General features: G+C 36.7%; 1 protein-coding gene across 1 annotated transcript in view; it reads left to right on the plus strand.

Annotated features, from left to right (window-relative positions):
• Positions 1–254: 254 nt before the first annotated feature.
• The window catches only part of LOC149542760 (vesicle transport v-SNARE 13-like), a 35,597-nt gene continuing 22,069 nt past the window's right edge, over positions 255–13,782 (plus strand). The window contains exon 1 of the mRNA XM_089797655.1: positions 255–590. Coding sequence (XP_089653781.1) covers positions 497–590 — 94 coding nt within the window. The 5' untranslated portion in view covers positions 255–496. The remainder of the gene's footprint in view (positions 591–13,782) is intronic.

Genomic DNA, 13,782 nt, shown 5'->3' on the forward strand with positions numbered 1-13,782 from the left:
TGTCTCCGTGCTCTAAAATCCACTATTATATCCACTATTATATGCTCAAAACCCTAGCAGCCTTGAAACTTCTATATATATCCGCTAAAACATGTAGATGGTAATGAAGCCCAAATGTTCCACCAACAATTGCACACTAGTGGGCGACCAATGTATAGCCACTAGGTGCCGGTTGAAAGCATCAATCTAGAATGAGAAGTGGGAAAGCCCTTGAATGGGACCATGGCATTACTAATTTTCTATTTCAACAAATAATTTAATACTATTTTAAAATTCTCTTTCATCAAATTACTCTGAAATGCTTTCAAAGCAAATACAAAAAGCCGCTTTACCAATCTCTGCTTTTGCTTATCCCTTTCAATGACATTCAAATATTCTTTGGATTGTGCTGATTCTCCCTATCTCAGCTCGACTGTGGCAACAACAATTTTAAGAACAGATCGCGGCGAGTCATAGTCTGAGGTGCTCATCAGGTTGAATCACAAGGATCGACAAAATGAGTGAGGTATTCGAAGGATATGAGCGGCAGTACTGTGAACTGTCTGCAAATCTCTCACGGAAATGCACCGCCGTGCCTCTCCTTAACGGAGGTAACCACTTTAATCCCTATTCATCCATCCATGTAATCAAATACACTTTTTGACCCGAAATTTCATGTTCCTGAATGGCCTGTGGGTTTATGCTCGTTTGATTTCTTGAATAATTGATTGATCAAAATTCAGGATATTTCGTGAGGTCCTGGGGCATGATATCGGGAAAATTGATACAGAATCCTTGTACTCTCATTTTCGATCGCATGGGTTAATTTGAAACGCCAATAAAAAAGCTGTATAGAATACGATAGCGAGTGTCAATTCCTGTGATTTGGAGAATTGCACTGAAGCCCCCACCGTTCTTCCTTTATTAATTTCTTCTCCAAATTCAATATTAGAGCACACATTCAATACCACGAGCATTTCATTAAAATAAAGAAAATAATTGGAGAATATACATCCACATCTCGATACAGTCTGCTTGCTAAAGCAAAGGAATACGACTTTCATTCTTGATACGTGGCTCTATGGATTTTGGTGGCGATCCATCTATGTTGCTTCACATCTAGCTTTATATAGACACACAAATGCAGTGTATAACAGTATTTTCCTCTGAAACATTTCCCACACCTCTCTCTTACACTTGGCGAGTTAAAAGGCAAATATGAATTGTGAGTTGCTTAGGTTTTGAAGAGCACTCGCCAAAAACATAACTGAAAAATTGTCAAATTTTTGCGAGTCTGACATGAAAGATTGCCAGTTGAGAAGAAAAACAAAATTTTCTTATTTATGTAATATTCCTTTGGCAACATGCATGGATTTATCAATGATGATTTAATAGTAAAAAAGGCTAAAACAATGAAAAATAGATGCACTATAAAGGTCTCTGGTGTCTTGAAGGCCTCATTGTAGGCTTGGTGGCGGGGGTGTAGTGCTGCCTCTCAGTCCCGATGGGAGTTTTGCTACTAAATCCATGTGAGGGTTACTGATTCTCAACCTCCCTGGTGTTGCTATCCACTACCCTCATTCTGATTTTTAAAATTAATAAATTTTGTTTTACGCCCATGTTTTTCACGAATGGAACTTGTAAAAGTATTAATGTGGATTTGTAATTCAGTTCTTTTGCATGTTTTTGAATTTTTATTTTATGAATTTGTGCTGTTCTATTTACAGAATTTTTTTTGAGTCCAGAGTTTGAGTCAAATCTTTAGGCTTTCTGAGTTTTAAATGAAACTTTCACCATTATCATGTAAACACAACGACATGTAGATTTCAAAGTATAAGTGGATAGTAGGATACCAAAGCACCCATGGCTTGACATATTATGAAATTGTAACATCCATAATGAAAATGAATTCCATTAGCTTTATTGGCTATGTCAGAGTAGGGTATGTAGATTCCATGTAATTTTTCTCAGCTCTCTTCATTTATCTCTTCACATCCTCCTGATCTTTGTAGAACCACAATGCAGTACACAGAAAAATAAAACCTCTCCTTCTTTCCACACGAAAAGAAAAATGGGAAGAGAGAGCAGAAATGCGTTTAAAAGTTTAAATGTAAGTTCTAAACTCTCTCTCAGCCATATATCAATTTTGATATCATAACTTCTTCTGTGCAATAAAATTTGGGGTGCCCTCAGCCATATAACCTCTTAGCTTTAGGAAAGCTTGCTGATACAATTTTCTCTAATTCAAATGTAAACTTCACAAAGCTTTCCTATACTGGCATACAGATGCAAACTCATTGCTTCTATTTTCTCAGAATCTCAACTATTCCTCACATTCTTTTCACTTACACAATCTCATACACACAAGGAAGAATGATTATGCAGAGCCTACCACCTAAGTTGCTGGTTCGGGTACAGTTATGAGAACTAAGTACTTGGGTACGAACAATTTTTTTTTTTTTGGGATTTGGGTCCTTGTGTGTGTTGTATACAATTTTTTTAAAGAAACCTATAGAATTGTACAGTTAAATCATTTGATTGAATGATACTTCATCATTGATCACTGCCAAAGATAAATAGTACATGCCAATTGACAGTTCAGAATTTCAATATTAAGTTATATAATATATGCCATATCATATATGTCTAGGTTCATGATTCAAATGAAAATTATGTCAATACAAAATTGGCAATTAAAAATAGGAATTGTCTTCAATCTTAAATGTAGTTCATCAATCACATTGTAAAAAATAGGAGTTGTCTTCTATCTTCAATGTAGCTCATCCATCATCAAAAGGATTATCAAAAAAATCATCATCTATTGCACGTTCAGCTACTGCAAGTTCAAGTTCATTTGAACTTAATGCAGTGCTGCTTGCATTAGATGCACCATGTGTAGGTATGTTATCATTGTTAAATATTTTAGCCTTATATGAAATTCTGGATATTACGATTTATACATGGCAAATTTGTATTAAATATGAATTAACATATTTCTGGAGGAATTTGTTTGTGTATATTTCATCTCTTTTTTCATTCTGCGTCCCGCATATTAACCGGCAAAGGTTATGTTCTCCCTTTTGGTTACGTATTGCCAAGAGGGATATCAAATGAAGGCAACCCGATACTCTAAGAAAAATGGCAAGCAACGTGGATTGTTTTCTTTTCTTCCATCACCACTTACACAGGTCACTATTCATTATTCACGTGATGATGGAATCAGGCGTATTGATATTTATCTTCAGAATTATCTCACGACAATTGATGATTATCGATGAGCGATATGATAAGCTTTCTTTAGGGGAACGATAACATAAAAATCTGCTCTCTTCATTCACTGTATCTGTGATCTATCGATTGCACTTTCTGAGATTTATGTCTTTTACCTCAGATTTTGTTCAAGTTTCATGAAGTTTTGGTAATATATTTTATTACTCTGATGTGTTCTGTATTATCGGGTTTTACCTGCCTTGATCAGAGGTGATTGAAAGGATTGATTGTTCATGTGTTCATAGAGCAGTAGCTTTGACTTTTGTAATGAAGTTTTTCTAAATAAATAAAAGGCTTCATTTTTGGGGCTGGGTTGTTTCCCTCATTTCGGAGGGTTTTTCCCAGGATATGTGAAGATGTTTGTTTTTCAGTTTCTAGTTCAGATTTAACAATCATCACCATCACCCATAGTGACTCAGCAAGATCCTCAACGGTTGTATCCAAGTTGGTACACTCAAGGTCTACATCCAAAAGCTTTGCTGCCCCATCTTTGTATTGGGGATCCTTACATGACAAAGAACACAATTTGAAATATACACTAAGCCTTCAACTTTTTCTGCAGCCAACTGGTTATGCTTCACTAAGTGGATAAAGGAGTATATATTCAAATTCCGTTCAGCAGCAAAATAACTTACAACTTGGAGAGAACTTACAAATAAAATAAAAATGCAAAATAAACTAAAGAATGTTAAGTACTAAATTCTACACAATAGAGCATGTAAGCAAACAACAACATTAACACATAACTTGGAGGGTGCTATCTTGTAAGGATGCATAGATGATTTTCAAATTGTTTGTACACATTGATTTCATAGTATATGTAAATCAATGGGCATTAAACTATTGATGTTAAGTGCTTGTAATAGAGTTTAGTGAACCTTGTACCATTGCTTGGAAACAACAAACACCGAAGCGTATGAAAATAAGTCTCACCATGAATCACCAACAATAATATCTTTCAATTAAAGTAAACTACTTTTCCTTGTACTTAAGCAAATTCTATTTCAAGTGAGAAGTATTATGAAGTAATTGGTAAAATACTTGTTTGTTTTTAACAGTGATCAAGAGATCAATTTATACAAGAGACTGAACGATGTTTCCCTAAGAAACAATTGTAAAGGATAAAAACATTCAATTCTAGAAACATAAAACTAAATATGTACAGAAGATTGCAATACATAACCATTAGATACTAAATAGAGATAATAGAAACTATCTATTATCGTAATACTCTCCCTTAGTGGTTAATCTATCTAGAATACAGAGTTGTCAAAAAGTGTAAAAGGTAGATTCTATCTGCTCAAGGTGCTTTGCACTGTTTGTTGTGGGCTGCGAACCATATTGCTTAGATAGGGCAGCTAAGTGCTTTCGACATTCAACCTTCATGTGCCCAAATGTGTGGCAATAGTTGCATTGAATGTTTTTCTTCCGGGAGCCTTCTAAATCTGGAGCAAAGGATGTTTGCTGAAACTGGCCTTTATCCTTTTGAAAAGATTTGGCAGCAAAGGCTTGCTTTGTGCAGGTGTGTTGATGTCAGTTTTGTACCACTACATAACATGTAGCAATTGAATACTTGATATGGAATATCAAACACTCAACCCTCTCTTGAAAAGTAAATACTCATGAAGAACATGAGAAAAACTCCAAGATTCCTTACACCTGTGGATACTATCTTAGTTATATTAATGTGATTTGCTGGTTAATCACATAGGCGGGCTTATGTTGTTCTTTCAAAGATGTTGGACTTTTGCAGTAATGGTGATGAAATCTAGCTGTGCAATATATACTAGCGTCAAATGATGTTGATGGTGATGATGGAGAGTACGTCCACCAATAACGCTTTGATTTTCTAACTTGTTCCAAGAATGAATTCCAACTACTACACTACTCGCTGCTTTACTTCTACTCCTATGGATGGGGATCAAATCTGATGAAAGCATACCAATGACACTACCTCCATAGATGCAATGGTTCAAGGGAAAAAGACTAGATTACCATGGAAGGCTTCCTAACAATCCGCTAGGATGCTAGTGGCCTAGTTTATGGATCCCTATCAAACATCCACTAATATCACCATGCAACTATCCATCTATTCTTACTCTTGCTTAAGAACTTTCTTGAAATGAAATCTACTTTAACAACTTAAATGGAAATTTAACTTTAACTATTGGAAGTAGAACCATGCAATAACACCAAGTGTTCTTAATTACCATGCAAGACACAACAATGATAAGGGAAGCAATTTTGGTATTATCTTAAGCAACAATTTTCTTCAACCCTTGGAAGTAGAAACCATGCAATAACACCAAGCGTTCTTAATCACCATGCAAGACACAACAATGATAAGAGAAGCAATTTTGGTATTATCTAAGCAACGATTTTCTTCAACCCTTTACAAATGAGAGCAAATGGCCTTATATAGGGGCCAAAAAATACAACCAATAGTAGAGATTAAGAGGCAAAATCAATGATCCAGATTAAATCCTAGAAACCCTAACTAGGGTTGCCACCCCATCGGCTAGTGAGAAGATGCCACCTCATCAATGGACCAATGAAAAAAAAAGAAAAGTGGCAACCAATGAGAAGGTACCAAAATGGTAGCCAATCAGAATCAGACACCAATCCTACCCAAGAAGAAGGAGAATTTGCCACTTGGGCTTACATCAAATGATCCTCTAATATAATTCTATCCTTTTATTTCATCTTCTTAGCCAAGGCAATGAACTTGGCTAGCCTGTCATTGATTTCCCTCATGGGAGGGCAAGGCATGTGCTTCATCTTGAGCTCAGATGAATTCATCATGTTGCTCATCGCTTGCAGTGTCTTCTCATGATCCTTCTCATATTATTTCGCATATCTGATAAAGGCATTTGAGGGAGGAAAGGGTGCCCAAATGCTGCTTCTTGATGGCAACCTTCCCCAACTCATCCAATCTTGACCGAAACTCTGTCTCATTGATGCTCCCTTCATCAATATCTTCAAAATCAAGTGCAAGCCCAACATCGCCCAACATGGTTGAAATGGAAGTGTCAACGCCTGGGCTGTGCTGTGCAATCTCATTCTGTATCTCTTCAAGTATCCTCAATCTGATGGTCAAGGCAACATACCAAGACTCCACCATACTCATTCCTCCTTCATCCACCAACTTGGTTCTCTCCAAATATCTCTCCGGTAGCTCAATAAATGCCTGTAGCCTGGGAATGGCTAAGTTCATGATTGGAAGGAAATCCTTCCACTCCCCTTCAAATGTTCTAAATTTGTCTCTAATAGCCACCAATGACCTGAATGTCGAGATAAAGGAAGGCAAGAAATTTCGCCCATCTTGAATTATATCACTCATCCAATCTTTGATTTCGTGCATCTGAGCCGATATCTCTTCTATGTTGCTCCTGCTGTCTTGCGGAAGGGCTGCCTGATGCAACTATTGGATAGGCTGACAATCTCTTCAATACTTGTTTTCGATCTCCAACTTTACAATTCTCTCGTTTGCCTTCCTCAACCTTTCTCTAATTGAAACCATGGCTTCCTGGACCTTCTCACATTTCATTCCATCCATGACTCTTCCCAAGTTATGCTCGACTATCTCATACTCTTGGGCTACAATCTCATCCACTGCCTTGCTAAACTTTGGTATAGCAATCTGAACTTTTCGGTGACCATCATCATCGCTCCTGATTACCTTTGCCACTGTTTTTGCAATTTGTTTCTATTTCTCACTATCTTCCTTTTCCACTAACCCTTGAATATCTTCAACTGTTCGGATAGTCACCACCTCGCCTCTTGGCATAAGCATTTGCTTTAAACATAGTGGTGCAGTGCATCTCCCCAAATCTGGATTCGGTTTGACTAGCAAAGCATTACCAACAGCCTTAGGTGTTTGGCTTACTTCCTCAATATCAATTGGCTCATCCTCTTCTTCACTAGTGACTGCCACACCATCTCCATGTTGGTTCTCCGAGAGAGGAGAGTACTCGGTACTGTTGCTATAACCACTTGATTCCGAATCAGAGCTCACCTCTATCGAGACCCTTTGTCCACTTTATTAATCTCTTGGCTCCTAGCTTCAATTATGCTCTCCCTTAACGGTGCTGCATTCTGTCTCTTTGCTGGAGGTTCTTGATGTTCTTTACTTTTTTCAACCTCCAAATTTCTCTTCTTGCTCTTAACTGGCTACTGCCCGTATCTTTCTGTCTGACTGACTCCGCTGGACCACCTTTCTCCAGTTTCATCTTCTCATAAGTTAGGCATACCTTCCGACTTTGTAATTGCCTTAACTTCTCATTGTACCATGACTCAGTGTGTAGATCAACTATCTTTGTAAGTGCCTCTAAGGAAGGATCCTGATGATAATCCCAATCCACTAGATCCAATTTTGTTCCATCCACTGTATGATAATCTTCCCTTAGCACATTTTCATCATCTTCTAGCTGATCGGGAATATCAAGGCCTCTTCATTTGATTGCCCTCATCATGCCCATTGACAATCTTGAGAAAGCTAGCTTTCTCACATGAAAGTCATCTTGTGCATTGGCCCAAAATTCTTCTATAGTAGGAATATGTTTGAAAGTGTTTTTGTGAGATGCCTTGATAAGACCATTAGGATCGAATCCCTATCTTGCTCTATACCATCCTAGATGATATCGCTCTAACTCCTCTGCAGTTGCAAAGGCGACAGGATTGGGGCAAGTATCATTGCCTATTCCAAATGAGAAGGTAATCCCTGTCTCACCTTTAAGTTTCATCTTGTCATAATGCTCAAGTTGCCTAGCGAACTCCATCAAAACTATCTTGTCAGGTGGGTACCTTGGAAGTCTCTTGGGACAAACTATACTTCCTGTTACTCTAATATATGTGAATTGTGGAAATTGGATGAACCAACTCCCATACTTCTTAACTTTTGCTTTCGCTTCCAATGAGAGCCTCCTAATAGGTGTCCGTTGTAATATTCTAACCATCTTCATGGCAAAGGTGTCACCAAACATCTTATAATCTTTGGTGTTGTGCAAATGTAGTTGTGGATAGCACTCATGCACCAAACGTTGCCTTGGCCCATTACCAATCACTCCTAAGGTCTTAAGTCCAGTATTTTCATATAGTCTCCTAATTAGATAGAAAAGATAGGACCCCATGTAGAATTGCTTTTGATTTTGCACTGTCCTAAGTTGCAACTCTAAATTTTCTCTTATAATTCTAGCCCAATCAAATTTTCTCTTTCCGTTTTCAATTTCATCAATAAAATCGTACATCCAGTTCTCAAATTGCATACCTTGAGCCACGCCCATGATTCGGCTGAGAAGCACAATAATGTTGCCATACTTTGATTTGAAATCTGACTTAGTGAGCTTTGACGACTTGGTAACTCCCTTCTTGCCTTCGTGTAGCCAATTCTACTTTAGATGAATGAAGCAGGCATCCTGATTATCCTGAAATTTGTTGGCCGCCTGATCCATCATTACGACTGCCATGCCTTTATACTGGGGAATATTAAATACTTCTTTGACCACTTGTCCACTGATGTTAGCCAACACTCTCTTCCCTTCATAAAAAACAATGGACTTGGTAACAATATCAAACTGGGATGCACATTCCATTACCAATTCCGGACAAGGCAACGTAGGAGGGACAGCTGCTGCATGTACAAGTCCGCTCTTGTAGATCTTCTTCGCCATGGGGGATTGTCCTTATTTCAATCTATCCTTCAACTATACCATGTTTACTGTGCCGATATTGGTATCACTTATTCGCCTCACTTTCGAGAAGAAGGTGGTCTTAGGCATCATGTCTTCTGTCTTTTTTTGGTATTCGTTCATTTTGAGTTCTTGCTTGCATTAACATCCACCATCCTAAACACTTATTTCTGCCTCTTCGTTCTAAATGATATGGAGTACACTTATCAATCTCCAAACTTCTTTCTATCAATGAAATCTAGCTTATTTCTGCCTTTCCAAATCCTATCTCTACACTTATCAATCTCCAAACTTCAATCCTTGGGGTGGGACTACCACTTATTTCTACCTCTTCGTTACCTTAGGATGGACTACACTTATATATCTCCCAACTTCAATCCTAGGGTGGTCTAACTTATTTCTGCCTCTCCAAGTGTCCTATTATGAAATCTACACTTATATCTCCCAATTTCAGCCTATCAATGGAGATGATGAAGGGGTGGATGAATAGTTCAAGAAGAAGATAAGGGAAATGAACCAAGCGAGAACAAGGAATAAAATCCGCCTTTAAAACCAATCTTCACCTCTAAAAATGAATGAGAATCTTACCTTAAATTTGCCTTCTACCAACAATCGGGCCTCTTCAAATTCAGATATGATCTCAGAAATTTCAATCCTCCTTCAAAATGTGATGCCCTAGCAAATGAATTGCTTGCAAAAATCTGCTCTTCTCTTCAAATTTCGACCCTCTTGCCAAAATCGCCCAACTAGAAGGAAAATCACTGCCCTAGGGCAGAAAAGTCTGCTCCAAATCAGAATTTCGACCTTTTAAATTCGCCCACAATTGCCAAAATCAGATCCCAAATCGCCTTGCCTTTCCACCAAATAAAATCGCCATAGTTGGAGGAAAAAAATCGCTGCCCTAGGAAAAAAATCAGACCCAAAAATCGCTGCCAATCTTGCAAAAAATCAGACCTCCTCCAAATTCACTTTAGGGCAGAAATCGCCCATCTCTAAGGAAGAAATCGCTGCTCAAAAATGGAAAATCAGACCCCAAAATCGCTGCCAAGGACAAATTCACTCGCTTAGAAGAAAATCGCTCAACCAAGGAAGAGGAGGTGGAAAGAATGAGGAAATAAGAGGGGGAAGCCCCTTCTTATAATATCCTCTTGTTGTTCTCTAGAGTGGGCCAACCTGCCTGTAGGGAAACAAAATTTAAGTTAGACCTCCAAAGATGGCCCAGTTTTAAATGAAACATTAAAATAACTAAGCCCTTTAGCAAAATTGGCCCATTTAATTGCCAGTTTGATCCAGAATTACAAAATAGACTGAAGGTAAGCCTAGGAGATGTCAAAATTTTTATTTAACAACATTTTGGTAAGTAAAATATCATTAAAATTGAATCTAGCAAGTCAAAATCAATTTTCAATTCCAAATTACCAATTTTCTTTAACATCTCTAAAATCCTCTAAACAAAATGTCAACCAAATTAATGAGATTTTGCAATCTAGTCCAATTTCAATTTTGCAATACAATTTCAATTTTTAACAAAATAAATCTTTTTCCTGGCACTCGAAATTCACCAATTTCACTATAAAAATTTCTTTTCACCGAAAAATTTCAAGATTTCCAAAACAACTAAGTCCACAAATTCATTTTGAAAATGCTCAAGCTTATACAAAAATCCAGCTAAGTCCAAAATTTGCAAATTTGTCCTGCCAGGTTTTATTTTAACCATCGAAAAAAATGTTGTTTTTGAATTCTGCTTGGCCTAAGGACAAAATTACATGTTCCCGAAAATCAAATTTCGCACTAGGTGAAAACAAACCAAATCCCCTCCTAGAGACCAAGACGTCCAAGGTGTAAAATCGTCAATTCAATAACCTTTGGACAACTCCAAAATTTTGCTAGGCAAACGAAAAATTTACAATACCTACGAAAATTGCCAAGGCTTGCCCAAAAAATGGGGTCCCCAAAAATTTTGGGGCCATGTTGTGAAAACCTCACAACAAGGTGGAGCTGGAACTACTACCAAACTGTTGTTTCCACTGATCTTGCTGAAGCAAAAGTGTGCAAAGATCGGTGAACTTCAGATCAACACCAGAAGACGTGATGTTGAGAGTCTCAATATAGGACTTGGGTGAACTCCGGAGAGTGATAACCACAATGTCCTCTTCCTCCATCTTGCAACCAATGGCAAGCAACTGATCATGGATTTTCTGAATCCTATTTAGGTGAGCCTGGAGCGAGGTTCACTCATCCATGATAATAGAGAATAGAGCGTTCTTCAAGAAGAAAAAGTCCCATTAAGACTTTTGAGATGTGCCCATATCTTGGTAGCTATCTTGCCACATGGAATTTGAGAGAGCTGATCATCAACCATGGATAATTTGAGAAGCATCACCGCCTTTCATTATTCAGATTCCATGAATCCTAATCAGTGCCAGGGGCAGTCGGACGTTGGGTAACACCCAAAACAAGCTGATTGGTATTCCTATATTCAAAAATTGCAATGATCTACTGCTTCCAAGTGCCATAATTTCGAACATTGAATTTTGAATTGCTCTTGAGAAAAATATTGGTCAATGATGCCATTGCATGTTTTCAATGAAAAAGTGTGAAAATCTATGAAGACACGTTCTTCGAGGCAAAACAATGGAAGACCTAGAAAATTTGAAGGATGATCCAAAAGGGATCACAAAAAACTCAGAAAGAATATGTTGTCGGTTTCTGGACCTGCTGCCTCAAAAATTGAGGCACCCAGAAAAATCTGACGACAACCTAGTTGAGCTCTTGAAAAACCCACCAAGAATTTGTAATTAGAAAAATTTTTTGAACCCAAAAATCTCTCGAGCAAAATATTGGTCAATGATGCCATTGCACGTTTTCAATGAAAAAGTGTGAAAATCTGTGAAGACACGTTCTGCAAGGCAAAAAAATGGAAGACCCAGAAAATTTGAAGGATGACCCAAAAGGGAGCACAAAAAACCCAGAAAGAATATGTTGTTAGTTTCTGGACCTGTTGCCTCGAAAATCAAGGCATGAAAATTGAGTCACCCAGAAAAATCTGACGATAACTTAGTTAAGCTCTCGAAAAACCCACCAAGAATCTGTAATTAGAAAAATTATTTGAACCCAAAAATTAGGGTTTTCGACCAAAACCCTAGTTAGCGGCCATGAAGGTCTAAGTTGCAGGAAAAAAAAAGTCGTTTTCTAGTAAAAAAATGTCAGGCTTTTTTCAGGAATGGATTTACATGGATAGACTTTGAAGAGGGTAAAACTGACACCAAAGAATGGTGTAACAAGTGCGCATTTGGAGAAAAGAATGCAGAAAATTGTCTAGAAAAAGCGACGCTCAGTTCAGCAAAAAAAGTCACTAAAACAAACTCATGATTTTTGTTGATGTCTTGTCATGAGCAGAGGAGCCGTGATCACCAAAAACTTGCGATGTAGCCCCCCAGCAAGTAGAAAACATGAGCAATACATACGTGATTTTAGAAGTCGCGATTTGCAGTGTAGACTTTCTCTTCGAAAAACTCTAGGATGGTTATAGAGAAAAACAATTTGCAATGCAATTAGCTATGAATTTCTCACAAAAACAAAAACCCTAGACGGGTTATAGACAAGCTCATAAATAAATTTGAAAAATTTGAGCAAATAATTTCAATAGAAATTATAAATTTTTCGAAAAAATTTGAAGTATTGGCTTTGATACCATATTACGGAAGTAATTGGTAAAATACTTGTTTGTTAGTAATAGTGATCAAGAGATCAATTTATATAAGAGACTGAACGATGTTTCCTTAAGAATCAATTGTAAAGAATATAAACATTTAATTCTAGAAACATAAAACTAAATATTAGAAACATTCTAATATTTACAGAAGATTACAATAGATAACCTTTAGATACTAAACAAAGATAATAGAAACTATCTATTATCGTATTAAGAAGTGTGGAAACCACACAACACTTCAAAACATCACAAGTATTCACCATGATATCAACAATGAATTTGGAATTATTCAGGCAATAATTTGTCCAAAACTATCTCCCTTTTACAAATGAAATAAGCCAACCTTATGTAGAGGTTTTCAAGGATAATGGATGGCACAAACTGGTTCAAGTTTAATGACCCAGATTTATCAACACATCCCTAATATAATGAAGTAAGCAAGCCTTATGTAGAGCTTTTAAGGATAATGAATGGCCCAATTTAATTCAAGATCAATGACCTAGATTTATGAATACATCCCTAATATATCTACCACTTACAATCATTAAATGTTGGCCAATGAGAAAATTACATTACTTTGAATACATTTACGAAGGATGAACCAATGAGAAAATTTGATGGGGGGAATACATATCTCTTAATTGTTGAAGTTGCAGTGTTGTAATAGTTCCTCCTTTAAGCTTTGAGCTTTGGGATTGTTGACTTTGCACTTGTACTTTGTAATTTCCCTTTTCTAATTTGCCGTAGAAATTTTCCCTAAAGTCACATTTGCAAAAGATTAAAGTTAGGGTTTATGATACATAGGGTTTTCTCCTTAGTTCCCGATTTAGTATACGAATCCGTTTCGTGCACATGAATCAGATTTGTGGATTTGTGAAAAAAAACTTGTATTATGATTGGTAAGGATTCATGTGTATATATATATATATATATATATATATATATATATATATATATATATATATATATATATATATATATATATATATATATATAGATTAATATATATATTTTTATATATGCATTAAATTTACAAAAAACAAGAGAAATATACATAATTCTAAAACTAAATCATTTCATTGTAGGAACCTATGATTCTAAATCATTTCATAGTATGAATCTATGAATCAA

Source organism: Cupressus sempervirens, chromosome 8 (assembly GCF_028749045.1).
Source record: "Cupressus sempervirens isolate cs-2001-9-10 chromosome 8, ASM2874904v1, whole genome shotgun sequence".
In the NCBI taxonomy this organism is placed as follows: Eukaryota; Viridiplantae; Streptophyta; class Pinopsida; order Cupressales; family Cupressaceae; genus Cupressus; species Cupressus sempervirens.